This window comes from Carex rostrata, chromosome 4 (genome assembly GCF_964058835.1).
Source record: "Carex rostrata chromosome 4, lpCarRost1.2, whole genome shotgun sequence".
Taxonomy (NCBI): domain Eukaryota; kingdom Viridiplantae; phylum Streptophyta; class Magnoliopsida; order Poales; family Cyperaceae; genus Carex; species Carex rostrata.
In genome coordinates, this window is record NC_135921.1 from 8,689,278 (window position 1) to 8,709,431 (window position 20,154).

The following is a 20,154-nucleotide window of genomic DNA, read 5'->3' on the forward strand; positions in this document are numbered from 1 at the left end:
AAACGTCAGTTAATAACGAAAATGAGAGCTGCTAGTTAGGAATGAAAATGCTACAAAAATAGAGAGTTTTGTAATTTAAATTTAATTGCTGACACTTACATTAGATAGTGGTCAGCTAGTTGAGAGATTATGGATCCCAAAAGTATTTTTATTATAGAAAATGGTGGGGTATTTTTCCAAATTGTTTTGAATAAAGTTGGATCTAAACTGTCTGATTAGTTTCAAAAATTCAAACAAATAGTTTAAATTCACATAACTGTTTAAATTTATCAAGCTGTAAACTGTTAGCATAAAACTGAACATAGATTGAACAAATTAGACCTGACTTTGGAAACAAAATTTTCAAATCTTTTTAGATAGAACTCAATTACTATAGAAAATTGACAATTTCTACATACCACATCCATCTTGAAATTTTTTATCAGAAAGGGCTTTTGTGGGCTTATTGCGGCATGGATTTCTAAACATTTTAAAGCCCTAAAATTGGTGCTGCATCAGAACATAATATGATCATTATTTTGCTTCCAGAAAACCCAATAACAGTCCACTTAAAACCGACATCCTTCCTGCCTGCCTTTTGTTTAGTCTAGACGTCTAGTCAACGGTCAACAGATGCAAGTCGGATCCACCACTGACGGAGTGACGAACTCTAGCGGTCCGTTCCAAACTCTTTGCGGATCCCACCCCCACACTTGTAAGTTGTAACGTAGCTGTCCAGCTGGGTCCAGCCAACTGTTCAATTTACAAAAGACAAGCTCCTCCGATTGTCCGGTTCGGATCTGGTTCGGGTCCAAATTGTTGGGACAGTTCGACCCGTTTTGGGGTTTTAGGAGACAGGACCAACATGCGCTCCGTTCACCTAAACCCCGTTTAGTGATAAGGACTCAGGTCGAGTGCCGCTTTTGTCTCGCTCTGTGGCTGCGCACACAGCACACTCCTTCACTTTAATTTCTTCTTTTATTCTCTCCATTTCTTCGCACGATCGGAGTTCTACTACTCGTCTAAATAGGTATTTTTGTTTTCTTCTCTGTTTTCTCTTTTTTACTACTGCAATGGCACTTATTTACCAGATTTTGCTTACTCTTTTGCTTTTTTTTTTTAAGGTAATTTTCGTGCAGTATCGTCTGGTCAACTACTTGATTTCGTAGCTTAATTTGAATCCTCTGCGCAGGATTCTCTGGGTAAAACCTGTGTGACCTAGATCTCTTGCTTTGTCCCATTCAATTGAGGAATCCTAGTTTTTTTTTTTTTTAATTGAAAGTGACATTTTGTTTTCGCAATTATTTGTTCTTTCACGAAAATTTGCTCACGTAGCTCTTGATTTTTCTTCATATTTAGTAGGTTCTCATACCTTTGGTGGCTGAGTTAATGGACCTGGAGTCTACTGAGCAAAAATCCTTTACAATTTCTTCACATCTGAGCTACTAAGAGTTGCACTATCTGATCAAACCCTAGAAAAAAAAGATGGCATTACAGCTCTCCTCCTTAACTCATGTTAACTATACATTCTCCACCAAATCACTTCCAAAAGGAAACATCCATATCAAATGCCTGGCAAAACTGAACAAAATCAACTCATTCCAAAACAACAACAACAAGAAAGACCCCTTTCTAAACCTCCATCCAGAAGTCTCCCTCCTTAGAGGTGAGCGGAGCGAGCTGGTTGATTTTAGACCTGAGCCGGTAGCTCACAGCCCATCTGAGAGTTTACTCGAGCCATCAGATCCAGTTGATTACAATGCGGCAAAGATAAAGGTGATCGGGGTTGGCGGGGGTGGTTCAAATGCCGTGAACCGCATGATGGAGAGTGCCATGAAGGGGGTTGAGTTTTGGATCGTGAACACAGATATCCAAGCAATGCGGATGTCTCCTGTTTACCCAGAAAACCGGTTGCAGATTGGGGAGGAGTTGACCAGAGGTCTTGGGGCAGGTGGCAACCCTGATATCGGTATGAATGCTGCAAAGGAGAGTAGAGAGTTGATTGAAGAGGCTGTCGGTGGAGCTGATATGGTCTTTGTCACGGTATTTTATATATTTATTTATTCTATCTCGATGACCTTGGCTGTAGGATACATGATTACATATGGAGCTTTGACATGTTAAAGTTAGATATCAGATAGCATAAGTATTCACTAATTTTGATGTCATTATGACACGGTGTAATTCCGGCATGGTAGGATTGAATTCTTTTACTCCAAGCATTTCAGTACATTTGGAAGGAAGTTACTGCCTATTAGTATCATCAGGAGTTGATAAGATTTTTTTTGGATTCTCTTAGCAAATAGTAGATTCCATATTTTATTGTTCTGACATGGTAGATCAGTGTGTAAATAAACAGAAGCTGTATCTTTCCTTGTTGTCCACTTAATAAGATTGTAAAACTTGTTGGGTACCAGTATGCCAGCTTGGTTGAGAGAAAAAGTAACCAGTGAAATTTTTCTGCCAATTCAGGCAGGAATGGGTGGAGGAACAGGGACAGGTGGCGCACCAATTGTAGCAGACATAGCAAGATCTATGGGTATTCTGACAGTTGGAATTGTCACCACACCATTCTCCTTTGAAGGGAGAAAAAGGGCGGTGCAGGCACAGGAGGGTATAGCCTCTCTGAGGAATAGTGTCGATACACTCATTGTTATTCCAAACGACAAGTTGCTGCAAGCTGTTTCGCCAAATACCCCTGTGACTGAGGCATTTAACTTGGCTGATGATATTCTTAGGCAGGGCATCCGCGGGATCTCTGATATAATCACAGTAAGTCTCTATCTGTTTTATATCTTTCTTTAGTTCATTTGTAAATTGTATTGCTAGTGACATAATAAAGTGAATCCTGTTAGGTTTCTTGCAAATAAAAGACAACATTTTGTCCTACAATAGAATAACATCTATTGTTCATGAGGTTTGCAAATAAAAGACATGACTGTACATAATTCATAAACAATGGATTGGTTTTCCCTTATAAATGCTGTTTAACTAAAGCCTAGACAACCTAGATATTTGGTTGCAGATTTGCAAGTTAATACAAAAAATGTTGAGGAACTAAAGTAAGTTTTGCTGGAGTTAATTTTGATCCAAGTGCTCTGGTTTCATTTGGAGATACCCCCAAAGTAGTTGGTGTGAGTTACAGTATGGAGGTGCTGGTTGTTGTTTTACAAAATGTGTCTTGATTTTAATTTGCACGAAGGGTCCTTTTACAAAATGCCACCTGCAACTGCTGAATCCACATGCATGACTTAAAATATCGATTACACATTTGTACCTATTTCTTTCAAAATGTCACTTCCCTGGCAGATTTGGTGTACCTAATACAGATTAATTTTATTAAGATCTGAAAATGTCACAAATAAGTTTATGAAAGAAATAAAAAAAAAGGAAAAATTAAACTGTCAGAAGCTCTTTCCACAGCTGAGAAAAAAAAATAGTAAAAATCTATGAAAGTTTATATGTGCTAGTATCAAGCAGGAAGTAGCAGTGTTGCAACACAACTATAGGTACAGCGTGACAAAAAAATCAGCACAGACCGGTTACAAATCTTACACAACTGTTGTGGCCCAATAAGTTTAAATTCACATGTAGTCACCAGTAACATTAATGGGTCAAGGTATAATAAACTCTATATTTGTGTAAATGAATTTTTCTAGCTTTATGTTTAATTTTAAATGCTTTGGTTGATTGAAAGAACTTTGTGTACTGCAAGTTAGTGCAAGGTTGATGGGTGCAGGGGGCGGATCTAAGGCTTAGCCAAAGGTGGCTAAGCCACCCCTATGATTTTAAAATTTTAATTATGTATATAGAAATTTAATTATTATTTTTTTTTACTTTTTATATATTCCAGCCAACCTCAATAAATAACAAATGTTTAGTTGTAGCCTAGTGGTCAAAAGCTTTATTTTGTGGTTGAGAGGACTTGGGTTCAAATCCCACTCACCACATATTGTGCATTTTAATTTTTAGCCACCCCTACCAAAATTTTCTAGTTCCGCCTGGATGGGTGTGGCAAATATTAAAAGAGGTTGAACTGTAGAAGCTTTAGATGATACAGTGGTAGAGGGAAGAAGTAGGTTGGACCAATTAACATTAAAGTTCGATACAGGTTTAATGCATATTGTAATATTTTAATTATCTCTGAACTATATATTTTTTCCTCCTGGTTGAAAATTTAGCTCCCTGAATAAATTACCTAAAGCAATCATGGTATGTGTGCGTATTTTGAGGACTTAAGTGGCATGTATGTAATTTCAGAAGTGCAGGGAAGTGCCGGGAAGTGCAGGGTCAAACAGTTGCGGAGCCAGACTTTCAAACTATGAGAGTCAAATGTGAATGGGGGTTAATTATATAAAACTTTCATGCTGTGAATGGGGGTCGATTTTACCGTATTCGTGACATTTGACTAATTATATAGAAAATCATATATAAATAAAAAAAATATAAAAAAAATGGGGGTCAATTGACCGTCATTCATTGAACATACATCCACCTCTGGGGTCAGATATGTAAAAAGTCTATAAATTACCTAAAGCAATCATAGTATGTGTGCGTATTTTGAGGACTTAAGTGGTATGTATGTAATTTCAGAAGTGCAGGGTCAAACAGTTGCAGAGCCAGACTTTCAAACTATGGGGATCAAACGTGAATGGGGGTCAAATATATAAAATTTTCATGCTGTAAATGGGGGTTGATTTTACTGATTTCGTGACATTTGACTCTAAATTATATAGAACAATTTTAAAAAAAAAAATGAGGGTCAATTACTCATTCATTGAACATACATCTGCCTCTGGGGTCAGATATGTAAAAAGTCTATAAAAGACCTTATGTTTGTTAGCAGGTCCTATATATATGTTTATGATATAGCAAAACAATGATATTATTGTTTGATATCGGACAAGTTAGATGTAATCATAGTGTTTCTTCTATTTTCTTCATAATATCAGGTTCCTGGGTTGGTGAATGTAGACTTTGCTGATGTGAGGACTATCATGCAAAATGCAGGCTCTTCTTTAATGGGAATTGGATTAGCAACAGGTACCTGAAAAAATAGAATAACAATGTTTTTTTCATTTATTAGAGAAGTACCTTGAATTTTGTATTGGCAGTCTTTGTTCGTAAGATTTTCAATTTAAATCATTGACCAAAATAATTAAACATTATAAAGCTTTGTTCAAAAGAATCTCCATTTGGTTTTGCTAATCTTTGTTCATGGTTAAGATACGTGGAATATTTTGGCAAACTTTGTATAGGCAAGTCAAGGGCAAGGGATGCAGCATTAAATGCCATTCAATCACCTTTGCTTGACATTGGAATAGAGCGAGCCACTGGGATTGTTTGGAACATTACTGGTGGAAATGACCTCACCTTGTACGAGGTACTCTCTCTCTCTCTGTAATTTTATGATTAATAATTCTTTTATTTCAGTCAAGACCAAATCCTGATTGTAGTATGATATGTAATTAACGGATTTTTTCTCTGCATCTTTATAGGTAAATGCAGCAGCAGAGATAATATATGACCTAGTGGATCCAAATGCCAATCTTATATTTGGTGCTGTCATTGACCCCTCTCTCAGTGGCCAAGTGAGTTGATCCCAATTTCATTTGTTTTATCATTTCCTCCCTGCCGCTTAGTAGAAACTACAGTGATTGAGATGAACATTGGCTTTTGCCTTTAATAACTTATTTAAAGAAATAAATAATGGCCTAGATTTTTTGTCCTGTATAAGTCCTTCAGTTGATCCAAAGCATTGAAGCAAAAACAGATTCTTTTGGTTGGTAGTCTCATTTCTTTTTCTCCTGTTTTTTCTTTTGTGATTCATGATGCCAGAGACTGCATCGCAGCTTCAACCACATGCAGTTTCTATACACATGACATGATCACTTATTTAAAACAATGTCGAAACCTGAAATATTTTTGGCGGCTTTTCATTTCACAAGGAAAATCAATTTAGCATAATGGAAATAATTTGTTTCTTTATTGGATATGTTCGAAATACAGGTGAGCATAACTCTTATTGCTACTGGTTTCAAACGCCAAGATGAGCCAGACAGCCGTGCTTCAAAGGTAATTTTAGTGAAAGAAAATATGATAACCTTTTCACTTCAAATTCACAAAATTCTTGTACAAAATAGTGCGACATGAAATAATATATTCTTCTTATTGAAACTGAAAGGGAGGTCAGCAGATAGGAGAAGGCAGCGTGATGACTCGTCGACCCGTTTTAACAGAAGGGAGTATGGTGGAGATACCAGAGTTCCTCAGAAAGAAGAGCCCATCTCGCTATCCCCGTAACTAAGTCGTATTCTCTATTATCTTTGTATCTACTTTTTCTTGTTTCCTTAGCTAGTAGGTTGCGTTTGTTCTAGAAAATTCTGTGCCTCTTACTGCCTATAGTGTTTTCACTTGTTTCTTATGTTTAGTAATTTTTGCTTGCTTAATAAAGTGGGAGGCTTGTTCAGAGTTTAAGCTATAGATTTCATATAATATGTACATGTTTAGATAAGTTTCCAATGTTTCTCTTCTATTTATTTTTTTTCTTTCTTTTTTTTTCATTGTTTTTTTTTTTTTTTTTTTTTGAGAGAGATGGAGGTCTAGCCTTCTAAATTTCAATATCCATAGGACTCCTCCATTGGAGTTTCGAACCCACAACTTACCACACATAGGGTGTTGTCTTTTGCCACTAGAACCAAAGACTGGTTCTTTTATTTCTTTACTTGGTCTTGGATGTCTTATTTTGAAAAGAGTTGGGGGAAAAAAAACCATAGAAGATGAATTAAAGCAAGATTCTGGTGCACCAAAACAAAGGGAGTGTTGGTTAAAGATGCAACTCTAGGTGCAGTTACCTCCACCAACCTGTATATCACTAGGGAATTAGACAATTCTCAGTGGTCACTGCAATTTCTTGTTGAGTATGTTAATTCCAGATAGCTTTCATATTACCACTGAAATACTGTTACTGTCGTTTGGTTCAGTGATGGCGTCATTTTGGACCTTTTGTGTGTAGAATACCTTTGATTAATTTGGGAACTGAAAAAAAAAACCAAGAATTACTCCAGTGGTTTTGATACCTCACAGTTGTTTTTTTAATTTTTGAAATACTGATAGAGGCTATCAGATTTACAACAGGAAAGTAAACTTTACAGCAACTAAACAGCACAACTATAATTACAGCGCCCAAAACCCACATCTATAACACTAGCAGTGTTTCAGCCACATGAATCCCTCTTGTACAGCTCTTTGCACAACTAGTACAGGTGGTTTCTCTCTTCTTTCAAAGATCCTACTGTTCTGTTCCTTCCACAATAATCAGCATGCTGCCCAAAACAGTACTCCCCATGTTTTCTTTTTCATTCTACCTCTGCTCCTGGCTGAGTACTCATATGTGTTCTGTACTGCATCGCTGGGTTCATCAACTCCTATGAGCCTTGCAATTCCATTCCAGTAATTCATAGCATATGAGCATTGGAAGAATAGGTGCATGGCCGTCTCTAGTGTGCAGTTGTTGCACAGTGCACATCTGAGTTCACAATTGAACCCTCACAATTGTTTATGATGTTTGTCATTATATCTGAATATGAGGAATAGTTGGGGTTTTAAACCGTTGTCATTTGAATCTGTAAGGTACGGATCAAATTATAATAGATTGTTGAGGTTTGGAATTCCCCCCTAAGTGAGAGTCCGGACCCTTGTTAGATCAAAATTAAGACGGATCAAATTTTGAAGGGAATAGCTACTATGGTTTTTTTACCCTATAATGGCAGTAAGTGCATCCGACGATATAATACACAAACTTCATAATAAATAACTACAGTGTACGGGTTTTTTACATGTCAATTCTACCTAGATTTTGTACTTGTATCCGTCCTTCGATTTTCTGTATATTCTTTGTTTATGTAATGAAGCGGAGCAATGAATACTTTTTTCAAAAGAAATAGCTGACAGTATAACACCTTGTATAATGATAAATATTCCAACTACTTAAAGATCCTTAATTCTGAGTCTCTGACTGGTATATATTAGCTTTACCTTGAACAAAAGAAAAGAAAATGAATATTAAAATTTAGTATGGCACAACAGCGCTTAAGTCTGAATCTGCTCTCCACCGAGTTTAGTGACTCAGCCTCTGACACGGTACTGTCAACAATAATGGTATCAACTTGAGATTCTTTGCAAAGTTAGAATGGGTAAAAAAATAAAAAAGGTTAGAATGGGTACAATAAAAAAGAACGGAGCAAATGAGAGATGCAAGAATTAGACAGTAAATGCAGTTCCGGCAGAGAAAAAAAAAATGATGATGTGAACTAAAGAGGATGTGGGACAAATACCACCACCAAAAGTGAGATTCAGCAAGGAGAGCACGGTGAGGTGTCAATTTCAGAGTAAAGGAAATGGTTTATTCAAATTCTTTGCATTTTTTGGGGAATACAATTTCTTTGTCGTGACAAGGAAGTTGTTGGATTTGGAAAGTTCATTTTTTTCTTTGTTTTGTCCCCTTCTTTTCGTCCCCCTTCGTTTTTTTATTTTAATTGGGAAATCACCCGTTGGCTTCTTATGCGGAATATCAGAAATCAAATGGATAGTTGTATTTATTCTTCACGTTTCACATAAAATTAATATAGAAACGATTACTTCTGGTTTGGAGTATTCATCCTCTATGTATAATAATTTAAAATCAAGGAATTAGGTTTTGCCTATAGGACTTCGGACAAATTGTATTCAAAGTAAGATCTAAATTATTCGATATGCGATATGCATTGTGATTTATGTCAACATATTTAAGACTTAATAAATTTAAATGACTCTCTATAAATCTAAAATGTTTTTACGAATTATGACATAAATCAAATGGTTTAGAATCGGTTTTGGATATGGTTTTGTCTAGATGCCTTTGTACAAAAACCCCACAACTAAAATCAATTAATTCCCAATTATGCCTCAAAACATGGTCGGACGGATTAATCAGATACCGAGCTAGCTAGAAAATTTAGATTGGAAGAGCTCAAATTTAAAATACATAATGTATGTTTGAGATTTGAACTCAAATTTTTACAATCTTAGAAATTCTAACTATTAAACTACAAGCACATATTTAATAATTGAAATTCTAACACCTAAACAACAAGTACATATTTATTATTTTATGAGAACTGAACTATATATTTTTTTTTTAAAAAAGAAAATTTAATTAATTTAACAAGTTATACTTCTCATACCCTGATGAAAATAATTAAAAGAACATTAAATTGGTCATCCAAGTTGGCAGGAAGCGTCATAAATAGTTTGTAGCTCCTGCATTGGCAGCTTGTGCTTTTGCTATCCCCTGTAACTGTGCAAAAAAAGGGAGTGCGTATCCTCTGAGATATCTCAACTTTTGCGTGACCGACGTGTCCAGTACCTATTCGGTGATAGCGCGGGGGGCCTGTATTACTTTTGCTTTGAGATTCGTGTAGAACTTATTTAAACGGTTCAAATTGTCAGTAAAGTCACGCAAAATTTGAGATATCTCAGAGGATACGAATTCCAAAAAAGGAGGGTCAATGTCATATAATAAAGAGAAGAGCTGAGAGCCTTTAACTAAGTTTAGGTGCGTTGTGAGGTGGCCCCCAAAAATATCATCCCTCAAATTGCTCCTCTTCATTGGCCCGAATCACCCAAGGCCAAGACTAGCGTCAGCCTCATATCTCATTTCTATTTGCTTTGGATTCCTCCTCCTTCACAAACACCTTTGCTTATGAGTAACTGTGAGCCGTTCTCACAAGCGACAGGCGTAGCCACTTGAACACTTGCTCACCTTTTTCTCAAAAAGTAAAATAAAAAAAATCTTTTCTTTATATATATATTTACAAAATTATAAACATGATATTTAAGTTTCAATTATAAATTCCTTTGGCCTCTGATTTTTTTTTTTTCAAATATACTTCTATTTTTAAATTTAAAAAACTGTATAATATACTTAATATTAAAAAATAATTATAAAATTATATCTCACCTAATTTTTTTACTCCAGCTTGTTAATTATCCTGTCTCCACCCTAACCATTCGTGGGTTATGTTTTCCTCAACTTGTAACAAATTATAAATAATCATATTAATTTCATGCTACAAGTTAATTGGAGATCGTTTCAAAATGTTAACAACAAAATATATACTATCATGAACATCGTTTTACATGTTTTGAAGAAAAGGCTTAAAATTTTTTTTTAGTTTTAAGAATTAGTTTTTAGTCTAGTGGTAAAGACAATACTCTATGTGTGAGAAGTTGCATGTTTGAAATCCGGATAAAAATACATCGATCTCTTGTAGATATTAAATAGTTGGTAACTTGACCTCTAACTTTTACTCAATTTTTTTCCTTTATTATTAGAGGATATTGGAAAAATGAGTTATGACATATCGATTTATATGTGGATTGTATATCACCGTAATTGTACGAATATCTATTTCGTTAACTTCATTGTTGTAATAAATAAAATGCGACAACGGATAGAAAATTATTCTTACCTTTTTGTTTAACTTATAATAACTTTATTAGCATTGGAAAAAAATTGTAGGTAACATGCATTAAACAAAAAGAAAAGCAGTCTAGCTTATATTATATAAAAATAAAATCATTTCATGATTTTTGCAATACTTTCTTATTAGACATCTACAATAAATTATAACATTCTCTTTCTCTCAGTCTTTTTATTTCTTGTAGTTTTTATTCTCCATATAATACCTCTTCTCAAATAGAGAGGAGAACGAGGGAAAATGAAGGAACTGGAGCCGATTGGAGCCAAAAGTGCGGTATCGTTGGAGCTTGTAGCGTAGATCCCATCTCTATTAGAGTGTGACGGCGAGTAGATCCGATTGTTGTCGAATCGCGGTGACGATCGAAGAAGCGGATCCGGTCGTGGAGCGAGATGACATTAGGGTGAATGGGTGATTAACATCTCGATTGGAGCGCGACGGTGAGTAGATCTGATCGTTGTCGGAGTGCGGCGGCGATCGAAGAAGCGGATCCGGTCGTGGAGCGAGATAGCGTTATGGTGATCAACATCTCGAATGGAGCGCGATGGTGAGTAAATCCGGTCGTTGTCGATCGGAGTGCAACGGTAGTTAAAGAAGTGGATCCGGTCGTTGAGCGAGATTAAGATTAAGATATTAGAGTAATTAAAATAAATTAAAATATCGAGTAGTTTAAAGGTTTTTATGAGAATAAAATAGTGGATTTAGAAATTACGGTCATTTAACCAATTGTAAATACATTTTTTTATTAAAGCCACTAACTTTAAAAAAAAATTATAATATCTAATATGTCATCAATTTGTAGAAATAAAAAATAGTAGATGGTTTAGTAAATAAATAAAATGCAAAAAAATATAAATAAATACAAATATTTTTACAATACATATTTACTATTTTAATGTGAGAAAAAAAAATCCAACAAAAATTACACAATAATTGGCCACCCATTAGCTGCGTACCCAATTAATACACATAGACCTAGTCCATGTAAGAAGCATATTTTCCTAATTTGTCCGAGCCAATTAAAAGTGGCCACCACACAAACCTAAAACGAAGACACGCTCCTTGGCCTGAAACCATACACCCAACACCTATTTACGTGTCCTTCCGACCGCCCACCCATCTCTCCTTCTCCCCTCCTCTTTTTAGCCTCCCTCTTCTCATCCTTCTCTCCTTTGGCCTAACACCACTACTACTCTCTCCTCCCTCCTCTCAACTCACACCACACCATTATTTCATAGCTAACTGTTTTGCCTTACAAGCTCTCTGCATCTATGGATAATTCAACAGACGCATGTATTGTTCTATCTAAGCCAGACACAACCCAAGTGCTGGCTCCGAATCACAGCAGCCAAACTAAGAATGGTTTGCCATGTAAACGAGAGAAAAGTACTACTCATGCACCGGCCTCGCCAAAGGATGGGAAAAGAGAAGCCCCACTGGCTGTGGAATGCACCGGAGAATGCACGAGGGAGAGACTAAAGAAGCACCGACAAGAGATGGCGGGTCGGGTTTGGATACCTGATATATGGGGCCAAGAGGGTTTCTTGAAGGATTGGAAGGATAATAATGTGTTCGATCGATCTCTTGTACCAAAAGGTTTGGTATCAGCACGGGATGCATTGGTGGAGGAGTGTAGAAGAAGTGCTGATTCGAACCGATCTATCCGGGTTCAGAAAACTTGCTGATCAGTAGCCTATATATGTTACACAATCGATATTGTATGGATTATTTATTTTTAATTATATACTACTTTTGATTTGGTTATGTTTAATTAATTGCATGAGGATATCAAAGAGCTTTGCTTTTGTTAATTAACACTGCTGCTATATATTATCATTACTATACGTTAATTACTTGTATCATATTTGAAGCTGAATTTATAATAATATTATTTTATGCGGGAGCCTTTAAGGGGTCACGCGCAATAAATACATAGAAACTTAATTGGATGTGTCATAGGGTTTATCATGTTTAATTATATTATAAATGTTCTTAGCTAGTTGTTAGTTTTGAATGGTTAAGATGATGTTTTTTTACATGTGAAGTAACCTGTCTGGAAATCCATTATAACTATTTATAAGTTGAATGTTTTGATTCTATTTTTATCTCATATATGTGTGTGTTCTTGGTTGTGTAGAAAAATTAAGGACGATTAAACTCTTTTATTGTTGCCAACGGCTCTAGGAATATGGTATATTAAATTAACAAATATGCTTATTTAGATTAGAAGAGTACTGTAGCTTCCAAGAAAAAAAACATAAAAATCTTGAAAAGCATAAAATTGTGGGCATAGAGCATGAAAATGTGTACAGATTAATTAGCTTTTGTGAACATATATATATTAACAATGTTTTCAAATAATATTCGTATTATATTCAAATCATTTCCAAATTTGACAAATTATACGAGTAAATATAATATTTAATTATCTCATATTATTCATCCAATTTACGAACTTTTTTTTTATTTATTTACAAAAAATATCAATATTTTAATACATGAATATTTGAATTGTAAAATAACAAACTAATTTTCGAATTATGAATTTAATTTAAACCTCGTCGAATTATTTGAAATCCAAACTTTGTCTTGTAGTGAACTGTTCACCTATGTTTTTCTCAGTTAAATTTGACTACATTCAAAGAACCACCCATGATCCCTTGTATAATCTAAAGAAAAATTGTCCACATTTCATGTAAATATCTATACAAGGATCAATTAATCTGATCAACGCCGCGTTTCAAACTTTTTTCAATAACAGAGTTTTATATGAAGTGGAGAAAAATTATCTAGGTTATTAATTAGGCACAATTTCTATCTGGCTGACCATGATTAGTTTATGGAGAAATGATTTAGTTTTATATCCTTATAATTAACTTTATATTAATTTATTGGCTGTATTTCTCTCTAATGGAATATAATTCTCATTTGTGGTTCATACTTTTTCACCTTTTATTGTTGAGTGAAAGTTTATAACAAATTTGGATTTTTAATGTGGTGTTCATTTTGATTATATGTGGAAATTAATTAGCATTAAATGTAGTTTTACTATTGTAGATTTCAAGTGTAAGTTAGTCATTTTTTTCTGAGATTTTGTAAAATGCTAAAATTTGACAATATCGTAAACAACAACAACTAGGTCGAAGATCGAAGAGAATATGTTCTCTCTGTACTAATTGATATTATATTTTGAAGTATGAAATATAATAGTACAAATAATTTGTAAATCAATAATCAAACCGAAGGGTTTATAACAAGTTGATTAAACAAATATTATAACAAAGATTAATATTGTACAATTTGTTTAATCGGATTGTATATGCTACAAACTTACATAAGAGTAATGCATGCCAAGAGACCTCATCGCAAGTAAACTCTAAACTTGATCGCAACCATATGAAACAGGTCACATAATAATTAATATTTAAATGATCAGTTGTCGAATAAGGATTGTTATTTAGATCGGAACTGATCTATAGCAATTATAAGGTTCAAAAATACATAAAGTATGATTAGAGGGGGCAGGGATGGTATGCTTGGTTATTCTTGCTGTTTATTCCTATTTGCAAGCTGTGAGGAACTGAATGTAATCGGAATTTGGTTAATAAAATCAATACATCTGTCAGTACCTTTAAAAAAAAAAACATAAAATATAGAAATTAATGTATGGCAAAATACAAAATTAAGTTCAAGACAATTGTCTGAATAATAGTTTAATGCGCAGAGTGATATGGCCACGTCTGCCCTAAAGATAGAATAACTCTCTCTCGTGCAGATTTATCCGCTTATCCATTATCAAAGTGGTCCGTACCCTTCAGATACTGAATTCGTATCCTCTGAGATATCTCAAACTTTGCGTGACTTTATGGAAAATCCCAACCGTTTAAATACCTTCTGCACGAATCTCAAAGCACACATAATACTGACCCAGTGACCCCCCTACGGCCCTACATCACCTCCGAATAGGCACCGGACACATCGGTCACGCAAAAGTTGAGAAATCTCAGAGGATTCGCACTCTCAGATACTTGAGTTGCAATTTAAACAAACAAATGGTCCAGATTAATTCTAGTTAGACTGAACTCAATTCGGTGCCTATAGAAACTGTAAGATGTCTACTTTGAGATTCGTGCAAAGTAAAAAGAGCGGTCCCGATTTTTTTTGAAAAAAGGCAATACGCCCATTTCATTTGCATGAAATCATCAGTTTTAATTACAAGTATTCATGGTCACATATCATGCTACTACACAGATATGCCCAATTGCAAAACAGAACAAAATATAAAAGCTCTACGCTTAATTAATGTTCCACCAAAACACAGTAATTGCAAACTTATTCCCTAAAACTAAGTCACTGAAAGGGCTAAGGTAGGTACTAGATCCAACCACAGGATCAAAACAAAAGGTATGTTGCTTCATCTTTTATGCAGCTGGAAATCCAGCATCCCCACCATCTGTCAGCGGCAAAATTGGTTGAGCTGCGGCTCCACCTGAGACAGCTGCTGCACCTTGATATGGTACCACCTGGTTGTCGTCTGGGTTCCAAACACGCAGTGGAATGACATGGATATCTTCAGGGAGCCATGCTGCAGCTGCCTCCTTGATTCTCTTAGCCATGTTACCTGACCAATATTCAACGACAAAAATTATTAGCAAGATGATATTTCGAACTGATTTGATTGCAACAGTAGTGAAGCATAGTTCATTTCGGTGTTTCCATAGCGTCCAACAGTAAGCACTAAAAACTACCAAAAATCCTTGTTGCTGAGTATAAGAAAGTGTATGTGAAAAAAGAAAAATATCAGAACATGTGGTCCATTCTAAGAAGAAGTTTTGACTCTGTCCAAGCCAGAACCAAATGTGTTGTGCCTGTTGACAATGGAGAAAAAGGTGACTAGTAGTTTCATGTAAGGGGCAAAATTGGCATTGCATATTACCATTCCATCCTCTCCTACTTAAGTTAGATTTAGTAAGAATCATATTGTTTAAAAGCAGCCAAACAAAAATTCTAATTTTTGGGGGGATAGGCAGGACCAGATTATAGCATATTTATTATCATTTACCCCTCTAAAATTTAATAGTTTGTATATAGACCTACATGTAAATTTTCCATAAGTTTCCCATCTCCAAGCTATTTTATCATAATGGTGAGTAAAACTAGAAGTACTTAAAAGATATAAGAGCTGTTGCCATTCTTCAACTAGGATACCAGATAAACATCTACTAAAACATATACTAGTACCTTGAGAAAGTATAACTGAAGTAAGTAGAATATGTTTGTTAGAGCATATATCATATAACTGTGGGAATCTATTTGATAATGCACAATTATCATACCAAATAGTGTGCCAGAATTCTAAGTCAGAAGCAATGCCTGGTGTATAAGCTACACTCATGTGTCCTAAGGAGTTAAGTTTACAAATGGTAGTCCAAAAGGGTGAAAAAGAGATATTGTCATCCGAATAGTAATTATGTTGTATGACAGTCTTCCACAATGCTGAATATTCATTATTATGAAATTTCCACCACCATTTCAATAATAGTGAAATATTCATTTCCTGTAGGTTAAGGATGCCTAAGCCACCATTGTCTTTTGCTAAGCATGCTTTTGACCATTTAAGTAGTGCATATTTTTTTCTAGAAGGACCAGCTCTTTGCCACAAAAATCTATTTCTTATAGTATCTAATCTTCTAATTACTGTTTTAGGAGCTCGATAAATAGATAGAATGTATAAAGGTATTGAAGAGAGCACCGAATTTAAAAGTGTAAGTCTACCTCCTAAAGCGGTCCCGATTTACTTATTGCATCTCAGGTACCTGGGGATCCGAATTCCATCAAACTTCGAATTAAAAAAAAAACCTTGATTCTTTCATGTACTACGGTCACAAATTGGAAGGTTGTTGAAAGAAATAATGTCATATATCAAATTTATATACCGCAATTTTAGTTGATGGAAATAAGAGGTACTTATTTTATTGTCTAAATTTATGAGAAAATGGATTCTTGTTAAGCAAGGGAGGAAAGAGAGATATATAAGCAGTTGATTGGTTATTGTTTATGCGTGCACATTTCACTACCACAATGTGTCACAGTTCTCTACCATTGCATTTTCCCGTTACAACTTACAAGAAACTAATCATAAAGCTATAATCGCCATAATAAAGGATTAAGGTCAGAATAATAGTAAATGCCATGTTTTATAAAGAACAACTGAATTATGCGATAAATTACGGGTGAAAGAAGAAGAGGGCTGTTTGTTTTGGGCTGCTTTAGTACCCAGAAATGGGCCTGAAAAAGCGCAACTTTTTGTCACTATTTTTTTTCTGAGCTAATTTTATCGAATCTTGCGGGCCGATAACTCGATGTATCTGGTCTCTATCCACTACACTACAACGGTGGTGAAATTCTCTTGATAACCGCTTGCTTTCTCACTATTGTATATACAGGTCACCGAGCATTAGCAACAAATAGTTGTTGCTTTTTTGGTTAAAACTGGAACATTTACGAATCAGTTACTGTATGGTGCATGTGCTGGTTACTTGTCATAACTCGCAAGTCTGTATTGTAGTTATTTGTGTGTGATGTGACTATATTTTTAAAAAATTGACACGATACGATACGACATAGCACGTGAACTAGTGTAACCATGACATGACACCACATGTAGTCACGCGAGGCACGCGTAATCAAAATTGTTAAATCTTATTAAATTTTGATCGAATGGTGAATCTTAAATAAACTAACTTAAATAAAAAAAAGTAGTTAAATGTTACAACAAAGTACGTTACCCTCATCAAGGATATGTACGATGACGTTGTGACTAGTGTCAGAGCATGCAATAGCGAAACCAATGACTTTCCTCTTAAAATAGGACTACATCAAGGGTCAGCTTTGAGCCCCTACATTTTTGCCCTGGTGATGGACGAGGTTACAAGGGACATACAAGGGGAGATTCCTTGGTGTATGCTCTTTGCTGATGATGTGGTGCTAATCGACGAGAGTAGGATAGGAGTTGGTAGACAACTAGAGTTGTGGAGACAAACTCTAGAATCGAAGGGTTTTAGACTTAGTATAACTAAAACCGAGTATATGAGATGCGAGTTCAGTGGTGTTCGGTCAGATGATGGAGATATCACTCTGGCTGGACAAGTGGTGCCTAGGAAGGACACATTTCGATATTTAGGGTCGATGTTGCAGAGTGATGGTGAGATTGATGAAGATGTTAGTCATAGGATTCGAGCGGGGTGGGTCAAATGGCGACATGCATTTGGCATTCTATGTGACAGAAAAGTCCCCAAAAAGCTCAAAGGCAAGTTCTACAGGACGGCTATCAGACCTGCGATATTATATGGTGCAGAATGTTGGGCTACTAAAAGGCAACATGTTCAGAGATAAGTGTAGCAGAGATGCGTATGTTGTGTTGGAGTTGTGGGCATACAAGACGGGACCGCATCAGAAATGATGATATACGTGACAGACTTGGGGTAGCACCGATTGAAGAGAAGATCATCCAAAATCGTTTGAGATGGTTTGGACATCTCCAAAGGAGGCCTCCTGAAGCACCGGTGCGTACTGGAATTATAAGGTGTATCGAAAACACAAGGAGAGGCAGAGGTCGGCCACGATTGACATGGGACGAAGCAGTAAAAGAGACTTGAAGGAGTGTAATATAGCTAAGGAGTCGGCTTCAGATAGGAGCGCGTGGAAGCTAGCGATCCACGTACCAGAACCATGACCTAGTGCTGGTTATGGATTATTTAGAGATAGTATTATAGGTCTTAGGTCATAGGAGTAGGTAGTTGGAGTCTAGGATGTAAGTTTAGGACTTTGACCTCTACGATTAGGTATAATATAGTTAATATTAGTATTAGTATTATTACTATCACTTTCACTTTCACTTTTATTTTTATTACTTTTATTTTATGACTACTTTATTATTACTTATCTTTATTGTTTGATTGTGATTGGGTTTTATTTCTAGCCTACCCCAACTCGTTTGGGACTAAAGGCTTGGTTGTTGTTGTTGTTGTAGTTAAATGTTACAAAACGCGACATACGCGACCAATTACGTTTGGACACGACATGTGCGATCATTGCAATCAGGCTGTGACTATCCCTTCAAATTTAATCATAACATGACACGTAATAATCTAACTTAGTCACGATATGATATAAGCACGATATATAATCCAAATTACAACATAACTAGATACGATACGTCACGTCATCCTTATAGAGTTCAGAAGGAGGTAAAAATATGTGGCGGAACTAGAAAATTTTGATAGGAGTAGCTGAAAATTAAAATACACAATTATGGTGAGTGAGATTTAAACCCAAAACTTCTCAACTATAAAATAAAACTTTAACCACTAGACTACAACTAAATATTTGTCATTTATTGAGGGATGGCTAAACTAAATAGAAAATTTAAAAATGATAAAATTCAAGTAAATTTTTATATGTGTAATTAAAATTTTAAAATTACAGAGATTGCTTAGTCATTTTCGGCTCCCGGTAAAAATAAAAGATGCTTCTAGAGAGAAGCCTTGAGCTTTATTTTGCCAGGAAGGCCCACACGAAAGATCAATTTGCACAAAGTGTAGGACACAAGTTGGGCTTCCTTTTTAATTTCCTTTTTCCTTTTTGGTAATGGATTTTGTAACTAGCATGCTTTTATCTGTCTTGTCAGTTATTCCACCTGTAAAAATGGATAATCTGATGATTCATTAAATAAAAAGGCCGACTTGTTACTTATATGACATGACGTTTGGAGCTTTTGTCGAGCTCAAATTTGGTTGATTATTTAATCATAAACCTATAAAGTTTATAGTACGGATGATGAGTTTCTCCTCTGTACCGATAAATATAATTATATTTATTTCTCACAAGAGAAAATATATAAATGTCGGAGTAAACGGGGCTCTTATATAACAAAAAAAAAATGTGGTTGCATTATGGTGCAATAATTCGTTAATTTTTTTTTTTTTTAAAACAGGCAAAAAGTCCATTTCATTACTGAAATTGAGTTAAATACAAAACATAATGCTTGGTTTTTAAGTTGTCAGTAACCTGGATCAACTACCAGGCGCAAAAGAAGTAAGATAATCCAGTTCATACATCAACATAAACATAACATATGTCAAACATCAAAAGTAAGTAAGAGTTGCTATATCTAAGTCACTTATTAAAGAGCTGATGCTATTAACACTACTAGAGCAAAACAAGATTCTGAACTGCATCATCAAACTATGGAGTCGCTGTAGCTGGTGCATCTCCTATGGGCTGATCTATATATCACCATAGAAAGTGGCATATATGTACTGACTAAGTGGTATTGCATCCATTATATAGATGACATCATTATGTGTTGTGAAACATGTAGTGTAATGACATGATGCAAAAAAATTATCATATGGAAAGTACTTATTAAGACAAAATATATATGTTGAATGAAGCTTTTTTTTTTTTTTTTTTTTAAGATTAACCAGACGGAGAATCTAGCGAGCCTCCAAAAAGGTTCTACTATAGCAGTGTTATAAAAAATGGTTTTAACGGCCGATTAAACGGCCGTTTAATCATTAACGGCGATCAAATCATTACGAATACACTTAATGAACGACTATTTGTAGATGAAAACAATTAATTGGCCATTTTT

General features: G+C 35.2%; 1 protein-coding gene across 2 annotated transcripts; it reads left to right on the top strand.

Moving 5' to 3' along the window:
* Positions 1-847: 847 nt before the first annotated feature.
* LOC144553079 (cell division protein FtsZ homolog 2-1, chloroplastic-like) lies at positions 848-6,456 on the top strand. 2 transcript variants are annotated; one of them, XM_078301155.1, is made up of 8 exons: positions 848-1,009; positions 1,339-2,022; positions 2,452-2,751; positions 4,932-5,022; positions 5,238-5,362; positions 5,478-5,570; positions 5,989-6,054; positions 6,164-6,456. In XM_078301155.1, the coding sequence occupies exons 2-8, from the start codon at positions 1,465-1,467 to the stop codon at positions 6,284-6,286; spliced, it is 1,356 nt and encodes a 451-aa protein (XP_078157281.1). In that variant the 5' UTR covers positions 848-1,009; positions 1,339-1,464; the 3' UTR covers positions 6,287-6,456. The 2 variants fall into 2 exon arrangements, with proteins under 2 accessions (XP_078157281.1, XP_078157280.1); XM_078301154.1 differs by having other exon boundaries at positions 1,342-2,022.
* Positions 6,457-20,154: the final 13,698 nt, after the last annotated feature.

Coding starts and splice junctions, on each gene's coding strand:
- LOC144553079 (XM_078301155.1), top strand. CDS start 1,465: ATGGCATTACAGCTCTCCTCCTTAACTCATGTTAACTATACATTCTCC. Junction 2,023..2,451: donor CTGATATGGTCTTTGTCACG/GTATTTTATATA, acceptor CTGCCAATTCAG/GCAGGAATGGGTGGAGGAAC. Junction 5,363..5,477: donor ATGACCTCACCTTGTACGAG/GTACTCTCTCTC, acceptor GCATCTTTATAG/GTAAATGCAGCAGCAGAGAT.